The sequence below is a fragment of the Passer montanus genome, unplaced genomic scaffold, assembly GCF_014805655.1.
Source record: "Passer montanus isolate IOZ18808 unplaced genomic scaffold, ASM1480565v1 scaffold56, whole genome shotgun sequence".
Taxonomy (NCBI): Eukaryota; Metazoa; Chordata; class Aves; order Passeriformes; family Passeridae; genus Passer; species Passer montanus.
The window spans coordinates 2,603,538-2,625,661 of record NW_024370595.1 but is presented as its reverse complement, the minus strand read 5'-3'; the positions used below and the strand labels follow the sequence as shown (position 1 = coordinate 2,625,661).

The following is a 22,124-nucleotide window of genomic DNA, read 5'->3' as shown; positions in this document are numbered from 1 at the left end:
AAGACATGGAATTGCAGCCCTAAACCCCATTATTTAGAAGACTATAATACTCCCCCCACAAGGGTTAGAAATATGTGAATGCAACAATCAAGTAGCTTTGTAAGTAATTTTTATTGAATGTAATCATACAAACTGTTAGGTACAGAATGCTTGACAGTTCTTCTTAATCCTGCATAAATGACAAGTTCTTTTCTGACCATAATATTATATCTATTTTCCTTTAGTGTTCACTTTTTAAGGAGTTAAGGAGTTACTTGGCCCCTAGGTGGGAAGGATACTGGTCAACTTAAAAGGAAAAACAAAAAAAAAAAGAGTCAATAAAGGAAAAGTAACATTAATTGTTTGGGTTTTTTTTCATTCTATCTTCCTAAAGCTCCAGTGTGGTTTCACAGGTTTCTACCTGCTGGCTGTTCATGTCCAGAATGAACATACAACCACTAAAACAGCTTCCCAGATTTTAATAATGCTTGAGAATTGGGTCCATATATGCTGATGGAAGCACTTCAAATGCACCTTCCACAAAAGAAAAGGGGAAGAATGAACAGGGCTTCTAACCTCAGCAGTGGTGATCTGTAATACTCTTTCAGCCTCTATTGTACAAAACACATAGAGCAGTGTGAGTCTCCAGTCCCTAGACAGCAGGGGGAAGCTCTGTACCTCCATGCCATGGATGGAGGCTTTGGATGTCCTTCCCCATAGCATAAGTCAGGGGCTTTCCTTGCTAACCTAGAGAAGCAGGAAATGTTTGAATTTATCTGTGCAAGGGATAACTAAAAAGGCAAAAGACAGCCACACTGACAAGGGACTGGCTGGGGGCAATGATGAAAGTACATTGATGGATAAGTAGAGGTTAAGTTCCTGCCTTTAAATTTCTGTGTCTGTCCACTGATACCTACTTCTGCCTTGCCTTTGGCAGGCAAACTCAGAATTAGTAGTTGCAAGATATACAAAAAAGAAGCCAGAAATATTTAGAAACACATACTGGACTTGAGAAGGTAGGTTTGGGAAAAGGACAGAGGGATGGTTCAGTGGGAATGGAGATGCCAGGGAGCCATTGAGATGAAGAGGGCAGGAACACAAGAAGAGAGGAAAACCCATCAATAGCTATTTCATCCCTTTCAGAGAAAATGAGCTTAATGATTCAGTCACTCTTTCTGCTTTTCAGTTGAATAATAACGGAAGTTATCTTTCAGGCTTTTCCCAAGGCTAGCATGATACCACTTCCTAGGACAAAAACAGCCACTGGACATAACATGTCACTCTAACTCCATGTTTGTTTTCTTTTAATTTGACAGCTTTGAAACTAATTTAACAGAATAGTTTCCAGAGAAAAGATATCATGCAATCCATATCATTCATGTGTACCCTTCCAATCCTATATAAAATCAATGAAGAACCTTGTTTTTCCTGGTTGGGCAGCAGGATGTCTCCATCTCAGAAGCCAGCTAAAGAGAAACTAAAAAAACTTAGCATAGTGGATAAAATATGAAGAATATCAAATCACATTGTTCCATTTAAAAATGTGCAATTTTTATGACTATACAAGCACCATTAATCTGGGATAATTTTTAAAATCAAAATTGAAAAAGCGCAATAAAACTACAGGTTGTTCCTATTGATATGTAATGCTGGCTTGCAGTATGCAAACCACAGAAAGCAAAGCAACTCCTATGAGTACACGAGTACTCTCTTAAACATAATATGAAACAGGCAGATATGTGTTACAAAGCTGTATTTTCTATTCTGTATTATTTTATTTTAAAAAGATGGAAAAAGAGAGAGTAAGAAAAGGACAGAAAGAGTGAGGAAGAGAGAAAGGAAAAGAGTGACAGAGACAGAGATGGAAATATAAATGTGCCAGGAATTCTGAACACTTTGAAAGATCTTCAGAGAAGACAAGGAAAGTTAAGTATACAGAATGGAAAGGAAAACACACAATTTTCCTTGATGGAGCATTACGGGGAATATGGAAGCTGAGGGTTAAAATAAAGCCTGGAGCCTCACACATCCTGCTTGGGGACTTAAACAAGCCTTGTGTGCCCTGTGCTAGCCCAGCTCATCCCTGTAAGCAGGTATGGCTGTGAAAGCTGTGTCACTGCTGACCAGGACACGACTCTCTGAGAGTTTCTCTAAGTGTAGTAAATGCAACTTCCAAAAAAGAAATCCTGAACTGCAGAGTGACTCCAATTCTTTAATCAGGGACCATCTACTCAAAAGTCTGCTTAGCATAAACACTAAATAAACAGTCAACCACTGCACATAATATTCTTTGGATATGATCTTATGCTCCTTCAAGTTTATGTGGCAGCAACCTCTTTCCAGGTTCTTTCTCTCTGTTTTCACACGCTTCCTAATCCTCGTCTACTCCTTGTGTTGGTTTTCTCCTTAGTCTCCCTTTCCTGTGAGCCTTTAGGATCTCTCCATTTTGTTTGGATTATTATTATGTACATTAGTGTCTTAACTGTCTATTATGAATTAAATTTAAAACTAAATTTAAAAATATGATAACTCAAAAAGAAAATGGAACACAAAATGTGGAATTCATGTTGTGGAGTTTTTGTTCCTCCTATCATTTTCTTATCTGTTTTCCTTTTTTCACCCATTTTCTCCCATTTTATCTGCCTGATTCAGTTGCTCTTTGAACACATTGGTACATATTCCTTTTTATAGCATCCATTGCAGTAGAAGGCTTTTTATTTAACTCAAAGGCTAGACTATATTAAAAAAAAATATTAACTGAAATGAATCTGCAAAATCTGAAATTAACCTGCAAAAAAAAGATAAATTCTTTTAAAAATGTTTTAAAATAAAAAGGTCAGTAAAAAATCTATTTTTCGAGTAAAAGAATAATTTAGTGCTGGTAGCATAAATTTATACTATCCCTCTGAGACAGAATACTCCTTATATCATCAGTGACATATAATTCCACCTGGTGCTAAAAGGGAACTGAAGGAAAAACATCACTAATTTTTAGCACCAGAAGATGGTGTGTTTTAAAAGATTGCTGCAATGGCAGCTTGTGGAAAGGGTCCATGAAGCCAGACAGCAGGGAAAGCACCACCCAGGTCCATTCCTCTTGAGCTGCAGAGAACAGACCAAGGCTGGGACCCACAACCACAGTTTCCTTTCAGCCCCCACCCACTCCTTCCACACCCGTCCCCCATGAGTCACCACACTGCCCTGGACCCAAACTCCCCAGAGCATGAGCTTCTTACAGTAGGCTGAAATAAATTAATTAAATCCCCTGTTCTGTCCTCATTTTACTGCCTTACAAATCCCTAAAAATGGGGCTGGCAGGTAGCACTTTTCCAGCTGAAATGAATGATTAGCCATTTTGCATCCAGCTTCTGAAAAATAACCCCCATGGAAACACCTCGGAAGCACAAAAGAACGGCTTTATTTCAAAACATTCTCTTTAGAAAATAAGAGACTAGAAATTTAAGAGACTAAGGATATAGATGCTCAATTTTCACACAGCCTAAGAATGGTATATCTGGACTACCTTTGAAAAATTACCTTGGGCACCAGCAATTTACATTACCTGATGAGCTCTTTGTCATCTAAACAAAAAAAAAAAAAAAAACAACCAAAAAAAAACCCCACCTACTAAGATGTCTATCTCAGACTCCCCTAAAGACTGTGCACCCACTGCACAAGGCTGAGACATTGGACTCTGTCCCAGGCTCCAGCCTGGACAGGCTGCCACAGGGAGACAGAGGCAGATCCCGGAGCTCAAAGGGGCTGAAGGAGCTCTCAGCTCAGCTTGTCAGCTCCCCAAAGCTGCTGCAGCCACGTGTGCTGCCCATCTCCACAGGTACACACACTGCCAGCACCCCAGGGCCCAATGCCCACCAGTAAATGCAAACATGGCCCTAAATGCTCAACTTCTGATTGCACTGAGATGAGGAAAAGTTTAATTGGATATGGGAACAGTGCAACAAATTGTTCTCTTCTGCAAGCAAAGGCAAACATACTATTTTCTCCTGCTGGGTGGAAACACAGAAATGGGTACTGCTTTCTGACTAGCATGTTTCTGGAGGTATGACTCAAGCAAATTAAAAACAAACAAAGAGACAAACAATATTCTGTCTCTCCTGTCTGCAGGACTGACTGAAAGGGCATCTAAAGTGGCAAACACAATATAGTTACATATCATTGGTAGTCAAGGTAACTACAGTATTATGATTCCAGACTAAAAAGTTGTTTCATGTATCTTCCAATATAGCAGTCTTCTTCCAGCCACTTGAGATTATCTTAACTGGAGGAAGAGCCTAAGATTCTCAGGAGAACTGCTCTGTATATCAGCCTTGTTCTACGCCAAATAAGCACATTTTTTGACATCTCCCTCTATTATCAATAGCTAATGCCTCAAAGTATAGTCCTTCATGGCACTGGAGGTGCACTTTGTCTTCTACTTTCAGAAACAGCCTTGAAGGAAATCCCAATTGAAAACTTCACTTAGCCAGGGAACAATTAATTTTTGCATCAGCTCAAAGAAAAAAAAAGAAAAAACAAAAAAAAACCCAAAAAAAAACCCCAAAAACCACCAAAAAACCCCCCCAAAAAACAAAAAAAAACCCTAACAAAAAAACCAAACAAAAAACAACAACAACAAAAAACCAAACAAACAAAAAAAAGAAAAAACCCCAAACAAAACAAAACAAAACAAAAGAAATACCACCAAAACCAAAACAAATAGACAGATAGATGGAAAGCCCAAACAAACAAAAAAAGAAAAAAACAAAAACAAAACAAAACAAAAAAAATACCACCAAAACCAAAACAAATAGATAGATAGATAGATAGATGGAAAGAGGGTTCAGACTAACACAAAATAAGTGTTTTCCATAGGATATTTTCATTTTGTGGTAATTTTTAAACAAAATTTTTTTAAATAAACTTCTACAAAATTTTCTTGTTCAAAAACTCAAATCATTTATAGTGTGCATTTTCAAATCAACACAAAGCATTGATAAGCTGAAGTTTATTCATTCAAGAGGATTTTAAGGTCTATATTCTAAAACAAAGATTGTCTTTTATAGTACAGCAGTCTGGGACATAAGACACACAGCTGGGATGAAAAGTCTTTGATTTAGATTGGGTTGAACACAAACTGCCACTTTTCAAGTTAATCCCTTCTACAGAGATTCTGCACTTTCTCTGTGTTATTTTGTAGATATGGGTGGAAAAGTGTTTCTTTCTCTCTTTTGCTATGCAAACAGACATATCTCTTGGAAAAATTCTGTCTTTACAAAAAACTGTTCCTACTAGGACCATAGAATTTTTGCATGGACTGACTTTCAAATGCTGATTATAAGCTAACAGAAAGCCTGCAATATTTTAGGTTGGAAAATTAACTTGTTGCAAACCTCCAGTTCAGAAGCCCCCAATTGCCATGACAAAATTTTGAAAAGGAGAAATTGCTTTTTGCCTTGTATTATTTTTCCTTCCTTTTATTTTCCCTCTGATATGCCATCAAATTCTTAAAGAGACAGAAGTACAAACACTCTATCATTTAAATGAGATCCATGTTCAGGAAGCTTAGTTGTTGTAAATTACTTCTTAAAAAAAGCACAAGTGAGCATAAGTGAGATTGGAGTAAAATGAGAGGAAACACAGAACAAGAGCAAATCTTGCCCAGAGCCATGGAGATCTCTCTCCAACCACAGGCCCACATTTTTCATGCTTGGGAGCTAAGACATTGGCAAGGATTATTCTTCAACTAGGTGAAAGTAAATGTTGGAAAGATGATTTGATTTATTTTGTCTCCTCAAGTCACATCAGTTGTGAAGAGCCAATCCTGCCAAGCAGCCTGAAGTCAACAGCAATCTTGGTAAGAGAAGTCAGTGGCAGACATAATGTTAAAATCTAATAAGGAATGAAACACAGCTGAGCATCATCTTTGGGAGAGTAATCAGGTGGTGGGAACAGTTCACATCACCTTGTGCAGAAACAGTGCCTCAATATATGTAGAGAAATACAAACTGAGACATGATTATTAGGCTTGTAGTGATTATCATGTTGGATGTTTGGCTTAATTGAAGAGTTTATAAGTGTCTTTAGGAATATTTCTTTTTCTTCTTACAAACTAGATTTTCTAGCACCAGGTATCAGAAAAGACCATTAAAAATGCTGGCATTACACACTTCCTGCAAGACTTTAGGCTAAGAAGGGTTTCAAAGTTTACACGAACATGATAATTTACAGTCAGATTATGAAAATGGGGCAGAGATGACATACATCATGTAATCCTGAACACATAAAATTCGTAATCTATATTTTAAAACTCAAGTCTTAAAACCAAAAATTATCTATGCCCTACACAAAAAAAAAAACAAACAAAAAGGAAAGCAACAAACAAAAATCAAGAACAAAACAAAAACCAACCAAAGAAAACACACAAACAAAACACACCCGAACAACAGTAATAAAAACAACAACAGCAACAGCAATAAAACAAGCCAAAATCCAAAACACCGAAAGAAACAAGAATGTAAGCTGCTTCAGCTTACATTCTTACTCTAAACATCAGCTTTCCTACATTTCTTCCCTTTGTTTCCACAGAAAGTTTATTTTGCTTGCACAGTTGTTATTTTTTACACTGCTATGAAGTTCTTTTCAAATACCTGCTTCCCAAGACTGAATTATGGCCAAATTATTGCTATTCCTATCACAATATGCACTTAATATTGGCACTGTATGAACACTGATACAGTTTCTGGAAGGCCCTGAAGTCCTGGAATCTGGGTATGTTACAGTACCTGTATTCAGGTCTGGACACACAAAGCAGACAGGGTTTCATGTGGGTTTGGCAGCCAAAATTTGCTGATATACCGAGTTACAGGGTGGCTGAGGCTGGAAAGAGATTGCCCCTTCTCATGCTGGGCCATCTGGAGGTGGTTACTGAGGTCTGTGGTCAGATGGCTTTGGAGAATCTACAAACTCTATGGGCAACCTGTGCTGATACCCAAAAGCTCTTATGCTAAAAATAAATAAACAAATAAATAAACAGATAAATAAATAAATAAAGGGATAAAGGTTTTTTACATTTTAAATGGAATTTCTTGCATTTTCGGTTGTGCCCCCAGTGCCTCTGGTCCTGTCATTGGGCACTGCTGAGGAGAGCCTGGCTCATAACTCATTTAAGAACTGGGACATCTATTCAGAGCTTCAATTTTTGCCACAAATAAATAGTCCTTGAAGAACAAATTAAGCATGAGCACAGTGGCACTGGTCCTTGGGAGGTGCAGAGGCTCCTCTCTAGCAGTGCTTCCTCTGGAGCTCTACCACACTGCTGCAAGGATGGAGCTGACAAGGAAATACTGGCAGTGCCTGCACATGCAGGCTGACCAGCACCTGTTGTTTGATGTGCAGCTCATACCTGGGAGGTTGCTCACACAGCATACAGACTCTGCTTATTCCACATTTATTGCAGCCCACAAGTTCTCCATGCTCTTGGCAGCTGGATCTCCAGTACAGAAGCCAATGGCATTGCCACAGAAAATATTCTACTTGTTATAAGCAAATTAACTTCTAAAGCCCTACATGTAACTCACGGAAGATAGGTCTATATAATGTAGGTCTTGGAAGAGAAATATGAAAGCATTCCAGAGAGAACACAAATTGCTTTTTTCTTGGCTTTGTCTTTCAGTATGTGCTGGCAATTTTCTTGAAAACAGACAAGGTCTAGAAATAGCTCACACAACCTGCCTGCAACTACTGATCAAGATGGAAAAAATGATGGCATATTAAAGGATGTGACAAACCCAGGAGCACCTTTACTCAGTCACTGCACAACATCATGCACTCTACAAGTGCATACAAGAGGATTAAAATCCTGTAAAAGTCTGAAATGGGAGCTTTTTCCAGCCTTGAAGAGGCAATTTTAATTTGAAACTCCCTTTCTCCAGATTGCCTTCAGTAGGGCAGCACAATCAGCAAAATCCTAACCTCAGAGCTCTGGTGCCATTAGTCACACAAAGCTTTGGTGATTTACTCTCAGAAAATCATTTCAAGACACCTGACAGGACTTTGTTATTCTGCCTACAGCTACACCTGTGCATTTCTTTGTCTCTAAGTTTCAATTAGAGATAATTTAAATAAGAGAAAATCACATTTCCTAGTGGAAGAGCCTGTTAATGAAATGTGTTTCACATTTCCAATGGAAATGGGAATTCAGGAAACTAACAGGCAGAGCTTGTGCCTGCATTATGAATACATTTCCCATTTGAAAGACTTTATCTCCATCTCAGTATCCAGATATGCAATTCATCTTCAGCTATGCGAACCATACTCATTTTGCTCTTAATTTCTGATTTGCCACACTGTTAACATGACCACTCAATTTCCAAAGTGTTTTAAGAAACACTTAAGAAACACTTGGGGTTAAGAAACCCCAAAAAATAGGGGGTTGCCTATTGTTTTAAGTATCTGTAAGAACTGAGAGGAGAAATCCTGTATCATGTTACACTGGAAGTCAAAAGGAGAGCAAGAAAAGACATAAGCAAACAGGCTTAACAAATTTAACCATAGTTTTGTATCAAATAATTATGCAAAACAAACAGAAAACCAGGACAATTGATTTGAAAACTTTTCACCTAAGTGATTTTATTAGAGGGCTCTGGATACACCTTTCTGTAGATTAAAATCTTCCCTGCTTAATATGAAGCAAAAAGTCACCAGTTTTTCTGGATAAGGGACAAGTGGTATGAGCACAGAGGAAAAGTATTAGCCCATGCATTACTTTCTTGGTCTCCAGAAAAGAGTTTTTCATCCTTGTGCATGGGGAGGATCCAGTCACTAATTTAGATTAAGTTTAACTCATCCATGTTTTTCAATATTCAAATATGTTCATATAGCTTGAATATACCTAATATAACCTCAAATGTGTCTGTGGAAGGAAAATAAATCTTAATGTTTTGGCAAGGTTCTTATACCTGTCATCAAGTGACAAAGCAGAAAAACTCTGCAGTCCCACACAGGGTCCTGCAGAGTGGCACAATGTCAGACTGAGATTTCTCTACTCCCATTCATTTCAGCACCTTGGCTTTTAAGATGCCTTCATAAGCCTGGTGTTCAGCTGCACAGCTCCAACTGAGGGCAGTCATTCACCTGCCAAAGCCAAGTACTGGAGATAAGGCACCAGCACAAGAAAAGAAACCAGGTAGGAGGAAACTGCACTGTCATTGTCAGGAAGCTCTTTAAACCAATCCTACAGGTCTTTCAGCAGTGGTAGAGAAAGGATATTTCAATAGGATGTGGTAGAAGAGACAAAGTAACCTCATTAGGTCCAGCCACAAGCCCAGGATGTGACGCTTTTACAACTCAAAACACCACCAAAAAAAAAAAAAAAAAAAGTGACACAAGCAAGCATAAACTCACACATGCTTATGCACACTTATGGAAGATATGTCTCAAACACAAATATTTTTCACTATCTTTGACTGGTTGGATGACCACTTTCATAGTGACATCTTTGATGTGCTATGCAAAAGAAATCCTGGCAGACATTTTTGCACATACTAACAAGGCAGCAGTCCTTGCTGAACACTTTGCTGAAGACAACTCCAGCTAACATGATGGGAATACCACCACCATGTTTAAAAGTTTGTGAATTTGGGAACTCAGCAGAGGAGTTCCTCTAGCCTGCAGGGAAAGCTAACAAACTCTCTGGTACAGAGCAGAAAAAGCTGGACTGCTCTGTTAAAACTGGTGCCTGACACAGCAAGTGTTGTGGGGAAACCACCCACAAGTTATTCTGTAATTATATGTGGTACGAATCAGCCACATTAGCCTATCTTCTCTCACGTCAATTCTTCAGTCTCAGATCTCTAAGAAAAGGAAAAATTCCTTATTTATTAGCAAGTTATACTACAAAAGGGAGCAAGAGACCTTGCCATCTCCTTATTCCCTGGCTGAGTCACATGTAGCATAAACATCTCTAGAGAAAGCTCTGGGAAAAAGCCAGGCTTTTTTTTTTTTAAGACAATTCATTCTACTATTTGGCCCACGCTGTCTTGATGTGGGTCAGACTGTAAATGACACAATTTGGTTGCCACTGTGCTAACCTCTGCATTCCTCTAACTCTGAGGGAGAAAGTCTGTTCTTCCTTTCTCACCTGACTTCAAATGGAAGTTTCATGAATGCTGTGAATTTAGCTTGTAGTTTTATAATTGTGGTTTTATTTGAATTGCCGCAAAAATGTTGGGTGCGATTAAACACAGGCTTCTCCTTTTGAAGAGGTCTATGCTTAATATGACTTTTACACCCTCTTCTCTTACTAAATGATAATTTTTGTCTCCTTTGACTCTAGTTGCAACTGCAGCTCCTAAACTCTGGATGTGAGAGCCTTCCCCTGGTACTGTGCTATGTGATATTTATGCATAAAGTTTTGCTAATTGCTGATTCCATCAGCATTCATGAACCTTTGCTGGAATGAATGAAGCTTTCATTCATGTTTATATATGAGTTTTCAACATTTGTATGTTTGTAATCATCATGCTAAAACCAGCTTTCATTTGCAGACATAAGCTGAGGGTAACTGAGTCAGGAGATATAACTCTGTTATGTAAATGGAGAGATTATTTTGCAGTATCGTTGAGAGCTGAGTTTATTACAGAAACCCCCCATTTCCACAGCTCAGTGAAGTTTGTTCACCACTGATAACTATGGTTGCACTAACAAGCAGTTCAGATCAATAGAAGTCCATTTCTGAATCTCATTTTTGCAGGGCACCTGACATAGGCATTTGCTGTAGGTCTGTGGAAGGCTCAGATAAACTCTGAAGTTTGCTCCCATGCAGTAATGCTCTGTTACTTCTGCAACTCACCTCCCAGGCTAGTCCTGTCCAAAGAGAATCCAGGCCAGGACCTGCAGTGCCCTTCCTGATAGGAACCTGCACTGAGCAAGCAGCCAAGAGCTGAGGGTTGCCTGAAAAGCACCCAACTGATCTAACTAATGAACACACTGAGACACACCCCATGTGCAAATTACAGAGATTTATCCAATTAGAATATCTCTGTGGCAATCCCGAGCCATCAACGATTTTCCCAGCCATATAATTGCTACTATTAACAACACAAGTTCCCAATTTAACAAATGGAAGCAAGATAAACGTCCACATCATCCTGGCTTCTCCCAGCTTTGTGATTCACAGTGTAGCAATGTGTTGCCCTTGGTCTTTTGGAAATAGTGCTGGTGTGAGAATTTTAATGACAATGCAACACTACTTCTGGCCTGCTCTGGATATCTGAGGGCTGTGATTTCTTTATCATGGAGGAGGTTCTGATGGTTAAGCTAACTGGGTCTATCATGCCCCAAGGACTTGTAGCTTATTTGCTTCCACTCAACTGCCCATGTACATCCTCCCTCCGTACACTTTGTATTAGGTTACCCAGAACAGAGACCCAAAACCAAGGAGGACACTTAAACAGTCTGGAATCAGCAGGAAGAGGAACCAAGAAGATTTCTGATGCAACATCACGGGAGAGGGTAGGTGGAAGGAAGAGATGAAGCGCTACAATGTTTAGATTTTCTGAGTCCTTTAGCATCACTGCTTTGTAGCAAATGGCTGCAACTGCTTTCCTCTCCAGTTCTCTACTCTCTTTTGGTATTGGCTCTGCTTTCCATGCCTCCAGGATGGGAAACCAGGCTTCCTGCCTCCCTGTATTCAGAAATTTTCTCCATTCTTTTTTCATGTCTTGTCATGATTTTACAAGAAAAAAAAAAATCCCATCACCTGCATGTATAGCCTTTTTATTATTATCTTGTATCCTCCTCTGCAACTGTTAGCACATTATTGCTCCTCAGCTGCTTCACAGGAATTACTTAAGTACATGCTTCGAATCTCACTTGTCCCAGAAGTAAGTACAGATTATGTCAAGTAAAACTACTTACCCTTAGATATCAGACAGAGCCCCAGACAGACAAGGCCAAGACAGAGAAGGATGACAGTGCCTTAAAAACATTGTAATTACTTGCATTCAATAAGCCTGGCATCTTCCCAGAGCTGTCTCTGGGGATGTTTGTGCTATGTATGGCTCAGCCAGGCAACAAGGAGAGGACAAGGTCTTTTGCTGACTTTTGCTTTTGTTGCTGTCTAACCTGATAAAAAGCAAGGAGATTTTCTTCATTCTAAGGAATCTGAGATCTAGATACCAAACTGATGGTATCCACTCATACTGTTTGTCCATAACAGTTATATTGTCCCAATCTTGACCACACTGACTGCCAAAAATACTATTTTGAGTAGTTGTCCTTCAAGAGTCTGATGCTCCTGATGGCAGCGGTTTCTGTAAAGCAGGGTTTTCATATTGGCCATGAAAAATGCTCAAAGAAAAAGCAGGGGAAAAGGGTCAAGACAACTGACAATGTTTTCATGTAGTGACTAAACAGATCTTGAACTGTAGCTTTTGAAAAGGTAATACTCTTGCACAGCCCTGTCTTGGTGTTTTGGTTTGGATACAAACATCATATAGCCAACCAAGGACACTTAGTATATACACACACATCCTATTAAAAGCAAAGTGCAGATTTATTGATAAAAAGTAACACAGGAGGGCCTCTCAGTTCTGAACAAGTCTTCTGTATAGGACATTGCACTCGTAAATACAAATTTTCCTCAATCAGTCAGAAATTCCAAAAAGACGATACTCTCCCAATTTATTTTTAGGCCAAGCCTATCAGGGCCTGAGATTACTTAAGCCTCAGTTAAAATAATTACAAGGAGGAATAACTTCAGTCAAGTTTAAATACTCTTTCAGCTTCCTCAAACTGACATCTGTGTCTTAGGAGTTTATAACTGAGGGCTATAACTGACTTTACTTAGAAAAAACAAGAAAGACTGGAGCTCTGGAAAAGCCTGTGATCACACAGAGGGAGAACATAACATAGACCCTGGTTTATTCAGATTGATGCAAGTCACATGACATTATTAATTCCAACTGGTTTGGGTCTCTGCACAGAAACTTCCAGCAAAAGACTTTAATGATGTAATAATTACCTTTTTCCTTTCATGATCCTTCTAACTATGCCTTAATTTATGATGCTTTTAACTAGCATACATGTATCCTGAGGCTATAATGGATGCACATTTATTTAAGTAAAAAGATAAATCATAATGAAAGGGTTTTTAACATAATAATTAACATGTATTTTGATCATCATAACAGTAATTATTAGAGGCACAAAAACAGAATCGGATCTCAGAACAAGCTATGAAGATCCTAAATAGGTTGGACTAGCAACACTGCCCTATTATTTTGCCAAGAAATTATGCGTCAAAGTGGCAGGAATGAATCATCAGGCACCATTAGGAACTACACCCAGTGACACCCAGGGACAAAAATGTGAGCTACACTAACCTCCACCATAAACTGCAAATTACAATTGCAGAGCAGGTAGTGTGAAACATGCCTTTTCTCTTAGTTATCAAACCATGCTGTCCTTATACCTCTACAAACATGACAGATGATCAGATAAAAGAAATAAGAGAAGAACCACAGAAAGGTAGGAATTTAGGCTTGATATGAAAGGTCCATTAACACTGAAGAAAATGGTTTTACTTTGCAAAGTATTATAAGCTCTTAACATGTGTCAAATGACCCAGTCAAGCAGCCTTGATCTTTCAAAAACCTTTTAGCTTCTAAAACAACCAAAGTGAAAGAGCACACACTATTGTATTTGCAGGGACCCCCGTGGCAGGGAGGAATGATGCATCTGACTCCATGTTCTCAGAAGGCTAATTTATTACTTTATAATGCTATATTATATTAAAGAATACTATACTATACTATACTAAAGAAACAGAAAGCATACTTACTGAATACTAAAAAGATAATAATTAAAACTCGTAACTCTTTCCAGAGTCTCAACACAGCTTGGCCCCGATTGGCCAATAAATCAAAACAACTCACACCAGAGTCCAATGAAACAATCACCTCTGGGTAAACAATCTCCAAACACAATCCATACAAGCAAAACACAGGAAAAGCAAATGAGATAAGAATTGTTTTCCTTTTATCTGAGGCTTCTCAGCTTCCCAGGAGAAAATTCCTTGGCAAAGGAATTTTTTCAGAGACTGTGAAAGCCACACACATGCTTTTACCTGCTGTCCTTCCCCTAGTAAAAATTGTTGGCATTCTGACTTTTTTCTCATCTATTAAATCATACACATACATAGGCAGACTATAACTTGCAGGTAACCCTTTTTCAATGACAAATGGTAAAGCCAAACAAGGCTGAAAACATTTTTAAAAAAATATCCTGAGTCAGATTTATTTCAGGAATTCGGTTCATAGAATCACAGAACCATTTGGGGGAAAAAAGGACCTTAAAGAGCATCTAGTTTCAAACCTCCTGCCATGGGCAGGGACACCTTCCACTAGACCAGTTTTTTCAAGGCTCCATCCACTCTGACCTTGAACACTTCCAGGAAGGAGGCATCTACAACTGCTCTGGGCAACCTCTTCCAGTGCCCCAAATTTTTTTTTAAAATTTAGCAATACACAAGGGGATCTCATATAAAAGGAGATGACAGCAAAAAGAGAGGGAAAATGGTTTCTGAAAGGAAATATATGATATGGTACCTTTTCCAGTCAAAGTTTCTTCTTTTATTTTCCTCACCGCTTCTTGGCCATCACTTTCACTGTTTCCAGCTGTTAAAGGACAGAAAATGAAAAATTAGCAATGCAATCAATTTAAGGATTAGCAACTATGAAGTGCCAACCACAGTGTAAAACCAGTATGAAGTTTTAGATGGAAAGGTGTTCTGTAGAGGCCTTCGAAGAGGGCTGCAGAAATGCACTGTGATTCCCACAAGTTCTGCCAGTTTATCTCATTCATTCATATAAAGTAGGACTATCTACTGGACCAGCAGACTTGAGGTTTGATCGTGTGATACAAGTGAATTGTATCACATTCAGATTCTGCAAAAACTTCACTACAGGTTAGAGCAGATTTCCCCTTCCTCTTTTTCGAAAATGAAGACTTCCACAGTTGGAGGAAAGTCCTGACTACCCTGTCTCAAATGCTCATGAGGCAATTTATTAGTGCTGGCATAAAATGTGATTAAGCATCACATAAATGTCTTTTGTACCATTCAGCTTAAGTGGGTGGTTAGTAATTGTCTGACATTTGTTTGGCAAGTTTTTTATAACAGGTCAAAGGAAAAAACATAAGCAAAAGAGATATAGGAATTGTTAACACAAGTTAAATTTTTTAAATTAACATTCAATTTATCCATCCACAAATATTTTCCATAGCATGAAACATCAAAATACCTATGGTTTATTATCTAAATTGGATAACAATACTTCTATCTCTTAGGAACTTCATGTAGTTGCCTTTCTATTTTCCGCATTATATAAAATTCTGCCAAAGTTTCTATACAGATTTTTTTTTTGTGCTAGCCTTCAAGTATCCTGTTCCTGCTTTCACAGCACCACAGAATAAGATGAAGTTGTAAGAGACCTCAGTAGGTATCTTGTTCAGCCCCCTGTTCACATTAGCTGGTATATGCTTGTATTTGCTCTAAGATGCATTCTTTCGAGAATGTAGTCTTAGCCATGCTTCTGCAGTAAAAAAGGACTTGAAACACATCTTTGTTTTCATGATATGCAAGAAAACACAACATTTACAAAAATGTAGCCAAAATTAATACATTTAGCATTCCAGATACTGGAGAGAAAATAATTCTCACATAAAATCTAGAGTCATACACGTGTACAACTTTTGTCTACAAATTCCGTTTAATATGGACTTATGTTGCTCAGACTGGAAGGAAGGAAGGAAGACAACAAAGCAGATATTCACAGTATTTTCTTCTTGCTGTTTTTCCCCTTTAAAACCATCCAGCCTTGCACAGAAGAAAAACATTCAGTTTGATGCTAATTTCCAGATATAGATGCAGCATCAACAAACAAACCCTCCAGTGAAACTGCCATTTCTGGAGAAAATTGTGCACGGGGTTTATGGGCAACAGATTATTTTCCTCACTGTTTCACCTCAAGTAATGTACTAGAGTAGGATTTCAAACTCAGTGTTTTAAGCTGTATACTGTTATGCTAGAAATAAGAATACTTATGTGCCAATTCTGTGAACATCTTATTTGATTCCTCTTTTATCCAGCACCTCTCGTGCAGAGATCAGGCTTAAAGCCCCCAGTATCTTGATATAACTCTCAGTATGTCCATTTAATTTGTTCTTTTAAAAGAGTTTGTGTTCACAACAAATTTTAATTTGCTTTATTTTGCTGTTATATAAATGGTTATTCATTAAAGCTCAGTGCCTTCCAAATGAGCTCATTTTTGTCATATTTGCATATTTTTCACTCTAGACCACTGGGAAAAAATTATTATTTTGCTAAACAGTCACTTCAGATGTCTGTTTCCAGCCTGATCCAACAGAGTTTGAAAACCAAACACTGAAGGCTGGAGTATGGCAAAATTGAAATAGCTTCAGTGAAAACTGCCACAATAATAGAGGTTTTAAAAATCCTTCTTTCAAAGAAAATCCTGTAAGAAAGAATAAAGTCATTGAACAAATGACCAAAATCCCTACAAAAAGCACAAAGACACTTAGATCAGAAGGATACCATGAAACTGGGAGGCTAATCTGGGCTTCTGAGTTAGGTTAAGGAGATCAGCACTCCCTTGCCAAGGGAAGGTGGAGAGAGGAAGGGGATGTTGCACTTTCGCACTGCTTCCCTTCTAGTGCATCCTTCTGGCATCTTCTAAGCAAAGTGAGTGGCAGGCATCAAAAAGATCAACCTCCTTGTAAGTGCTATATTAATTATTCAATTTTTTTTTTCAAAATGCTTTTTAAGTCATCAAGCTAACACAGTCAGCTTTGAGTTGGGAAAAATCAAAACTAATCTGCAACTTCTTGATGAAATTGGGTCACTAAAGGGCACAACCTTCAAGTGCACTGAACAGATGAACAGCACCCTAAATTCAGGAAGGGGATGGTTTGCTAGATGAGGGTCAAATTCTTACTGCAGTCAGCTGGTTTAAATCCTCAGTATCATATTTGTCATGATTCTTTAAAAAAATTTTTCGATACACAAACTGATCCTCTGGCTGGACATTTTTTCAATGATTCACCATAATTTCCATATGTTCCATATACCAGAATTTGTCCATTTCAAGTGTTATAGCATCTGTCGCATAAGATCTGCCTACTCTGAATTCAAATGGTTTGATGGGAAGGGTAAGAAAGGGAAGAGAGATCATGTATTTTATACAGAGAGGGAATCTTAGAAAAAGCTTTGAGAAAGAGGGATTCATTGTCTTGGGAGCTTAGATCATCAAAGTACCCAAAACCATAATAATCTTGCTTTTCATGCTAATTTAAAATATCTACTGGGAACCCAAAATAGATATAATTGTCTCAAGAACTGTTTATACAAGCAGTTCGGTGCCCTACCTGATGGGGTTTTTTCCACTTAGTCCACACAGAATAGTGAAGAATTTGGGTGAGACTTATTCAATAACAACCCTGACTAAAATAAATTCTGAAAAAAACCTAATAATATAAAAATAAAATCATTCTAAACAGATGCACCCTTATAAAATCAGATATAATTTCAATGGCACAAAAATATAATTCTTAAAAAATACTGGAAAAAAAGGAAAACATGTTTAAATATAATTTTTAGTCAAATCTCCTCCACGTTTACTTACACAAACATCACAAGTCAAAGCAAGTTGATATGAAGCCATCAGAGAAGTACACACTAAAATTCTTATCAGTACTAATAGACTTTGGATCTTTTCCTAAATGTCAGGCTCTCTTATCTTAGTCACTTAAGTAGATCCTAACTCTGAAAGTTATTTCAGGGATTTCAACAGAATTATCACAGAGATTGCTCTATCTGAACAAGGCCTGAAATAAGCATGGCCCTTAGAAAGCCAGCATGGGCTAAAAACACATTATCGCTAATTAAGGGGTTCTGATACATCTATATGTATTTTTAATACAATATTTTAAATTTCTTTTAATGTGACTATCTCTTCAAAAGAGTAATTGCTACTCACACACTGAATTTATGTAAAAGACTGATCCTGATAAAGAAAGCAAGAGCTTTTCCAAATGGCATTTTGCAAAACTAAGAATTTGCAATCTTGATGTTTCAAGAAAATTTCAGGGCATTATAAAAAAATTTAAAATAGTCTGTGATCAACAATAGAGCCTGTAAAGCTTAAGGTTGCCTGGAGAGAATAAACCCAAAAATCTAAAAAGCCTTTGCTTCCTTAAGTTTGCCAAGGGAAAAGTTTCCTCACTTTCAGTAAGATAGCACAAAATGAAGGCAAATAAGAACTTTTGGAGATGAACACCAAGAAGACTCAAGGCAACCAGCATGTGGTGTCCAGAGAAAGACCTGACCACTCCAGCTTGGAGCCTGAGCCACCTTGTGCACAAGGCACCCCTCAGCCTGCGATAAACCCATTGCAGGGACCCCCGAGGGAAGGCAGGAGGGAGAGCTGCCCAGTGGCTGGGCAGCCGTGCTGGCACATCGCCTCCAGCTCTTCCCACACGCCCCAGCTGCTGGCAAGTGTGACCCCCTCAGTCACCAGTGCCTGGGGAGCCTGAGATAACGCTCATCCCTTGATTTATGGAGCCATAATTACAGATCAGTTACTCCCTGAAACAATGGATAACTTTCCAGGGTGTGCAGCATGCCCCATGGCCCTTCCCTCTCCCCACTGCTGACTTTGAACAACCCAAGTTGAGAAGTGGTGCCCATAAACCCTTACGTGTTTACCAGGAAAAGCTTGGTGGTACAGTAATCAATTCTGCATAAGGGTATTCCATCTGACTGGCGAATTGCAAAGGATAATGGTTAGATGCCTTTGTGCAACAGAATACAAAGGTTTCCAAATGGAAATTTGAATCAAGATGCCTCCTCAGAGTAGCATAATCCTCATTATGATTGAAGGGGAACTGATTTCTTTGAAGCACCAGCCTGAAGACAGGGCTTATGAGGGCACCCAATGCCTTGAGAGGAAAACAAAATCCTATCAGCTAGGGTTAGGAAGATTATGATTTTATGAGTGTGCACAAAAAATAGAATATGCCTAAAAGAGAGGAATAACTGCCCCCAAAATCTCCAAGGATGAGAAATTTGAACTCAATACGAGTAGTTTTTTTAAGGAATTTGTAAGGTTTCTTTTAAAGGAATTTGTAAAATCTTCAATAAAAGGAATACAGATCTTACACCTCATCTGTAAAACATTTAAGGCATGGATTTCAATAAAGCTAGGTATAAGGATGTGACCAGATATGAAAAATAAATTGTGAACATGATACAAACTTCCTTGTATCTAGAGATACCACATGTCTTTTGTCATTGAGTTCATCACACAGCAGTCACAATTAAATACATGTCTTTTATACATGAAAGGTGAAAATATTGTTCTAAGTGTTCCTTTGAGAAAAGAAGCAAAAAATGAGCAACGGAGAGAATGTTGATTTGCAAAGGGAAAAGAAATCCTCATTATTGCCTTAGGTTCCAGCTACCCACCTGTTCTAACAGGAGGTTAAGAAGGACCCTGTTTACAAACCCAAGATACATCTAGACAAGTGCCCTCTTTCCAACAATAACCTGTAGCAGATACTTAAGGATAAGACACAACAGCAATAAATCTATGAGTGATTTTCTCCAGTACACTCTCCCAGAAACAGGAAGTTTCAGAGATTTCCTGAATCCAAGGTCACACATAGCCTCCCAATGAACATGGCCTGCACTACTTCACCTAATTGCACTTTCAGTTCATTCAAGCGCTTGACCACCAAAGAGTTCTGGGACAGCAGGCTCTGTGATTTAATGACACACTTAATGACATTCAAAAGGTTGTACTTCAGTAGCTTGTTTGTTGTGTATTTTTTATTTTGTTGGATGCTCCCTACTTTGTGTACAATAATACAGGGAATGACCACTTCTCCTTCACTTTCTACACCATTCATAACTGTATGATATCACACCTCAGTCATCTGTTTGGAAGCAGAAGGACCTTTGTTCTGTGCCCCACCTTGTACAAAGCCATCCTCTACTCCTAACCATCACTCTTTATTTTTTTCCAGTTCAACCAGACTCCTTTTGAGTATGCACAGCAGGATGATCCAATGGTTTCTATAAAGGAAGAGGGACGCTTTCTGTCCTGTTTTCATCTTCTTTCCTGCTAAGTAATATAATTTTATTTGCCTTTATGACTGGCATGAAATATCGATGATGTTGTACATAGAGCTTCCAACAGTAAATCACAATATTTATTTAACTCTTTGACTAGCAGTTAATTTAGGTCCTATTCTTGTAAATAGATAGGTGTGGCTGGTTTTTCTCATATTCTGCATTTGCATTTACTAGCACTGTATTTATCCATCCTTTCATAACACAGTCATCCACTGTCGGGAGATTATTTCCTATTCTTCATAGTAGTTAAGATTTCACAAGGCATCTCTGGACACCACCCAGTACCACCCTTTGCTACAATTGGTGGCCCAGGACCATGTCCAGTCAGATCTCAGGTGTTTCCAGGGATGGAGACTCCTCAACCTCTCTCTGCAGCCTGTGCCAGTGTTTGACCACCCACAATTAAAAAAAAAAAAAAAAAAAAAAAAAAATTTCCTATTAAATACTTATACACTGGAAAAGGTACACCTAACCCTTCTCTACTTTTCAGGAAAACAAAAAAAGTTTTTTTTTCCTATTAAGTACTTATACACTGGAAAAGGTCCACCTAACCCTTCTCTCCGTTTCAGACAAAATGCAGCTCTCTCAAGCCTCTCCTTACATGTCAGAAACTCAAATCCTTTAATTATCAATAGTCAAACAATTTTGAATATCACACATTTAAACAAAATGTATCATCTCACTCTTTTACATGTCAGAAACTCAAATCCTTTAATTATCAATAGTCAAACAATTTTGAATATCCTAAACACATTTAAACAAAATGTATCATCTCATTCTTCAATCTGTATTTGTATCTGTCTTTTATAAATGTACTGGACATCTGTCTAAGGGACCATAAGTATCTTTGCTCCAGCTCAAAGCTGATAAATTATTTCTTAATATTGTTTTTTGCCTCCTATTCTATTACTAAACTACAAGAGATCTTTCTCTTATCTGAAGACAAGCCAGCCACTTTAAATCTTTTGGCATGAATCTTAACAAAAACTTTTGAAAACCAGCATTAAATTAATTCATGGAGTTATTGAATATTTCAAAACATCAAGCATAAATGCTTAATGAATAAATTAAACAAACACCTAGAAAAACTGCACTAACTCTTCCAAAATTACAATAACACATATTTAACTCTACATGTTTTTAAATGCCTGATTTATCTTTAATATAAAAAACACACTTACTGGCCTATGCACAATGTTTTCCAAAACTGCTCAGCACTGAATTTGTCCACCTTACACTTCTCCTTTACCAAGGATTATTTAAGGTTTTATGCAGCAGATACTTTCACACTTCTGATGCATTTTGGTTTTAATCACAGTGACCTGTTTTAGATTGTTTTAATTTCTTTTTGATGTCCAATACCGTTTTTATACTGAGTTTGTAACAGTCTTCATACTATTTTAAGTATCTTTTTAGCTGCTCATTTTATATATTTCAGAGACAGTGAACAGATTGAAGACTTCAAGTCCATTTGGTTGCTTCTCATAAGGTTGCCTTTCCATCCCCCTGAGAAAACTTGTTTTCCTCTAAACCCTTCAAAACCATTCTGAAATAGGCATACCAGAACACAACACAGTATTTAAGGTTCTGGCCCACAAAGGATTCATACAGTTGAATCAACTCATATTGTCTATTTAGTTTGTTCATTTTCTAATAATTTCTAATATTTGTTTTGATTTTTGCACCCTATGGGGTACCACTGAATTTCACAGAATGACCTGTTTTGACCCTGAGATCTACTTCTGAAGTGGTGATGCTTGACAGAGAATCCATCATGTCTTCTTTTGGCATTAAATTTTTTCCCCATGTCCATCACTCCATATTGATCTACATTGAGTTGTACATGCCTTTTAACCCTCAGCTTCTTATGGTCTTCCTGCAATTCTTCACACGTCCTTGGTCTTTATCACCCAGAACAGTTTGATACAATTTGAAG

The 22,124-nt window shown here is 38.0% G+C and overlaps 1 protein-coding gene across 2 annotated transcripts in view; it reads right to left on the bottom strand.

Annotated features, from left to right (window-relative positions):
• DHRSX (dehydrogenase/reductase X-linked) overlaps positions 1-22,124 on the bottom strand; it is a 163,249-nt gene that overhangs the window by 99,142 nt on the left and 41,983 nt on the right. For both annotated transcript variants that reach the window (XM_039725674.1, XM_039725675.1), the window contains one exon: positions 14,586-14,654. In XM_039725674.1, the coding sequence (XP_039581608.1) occupies positions 14,586-14,654 (69 nt within the window). The remainder of the gene's footprint in view (positions 1-14,585; positions 14,655-22,124) is intronic.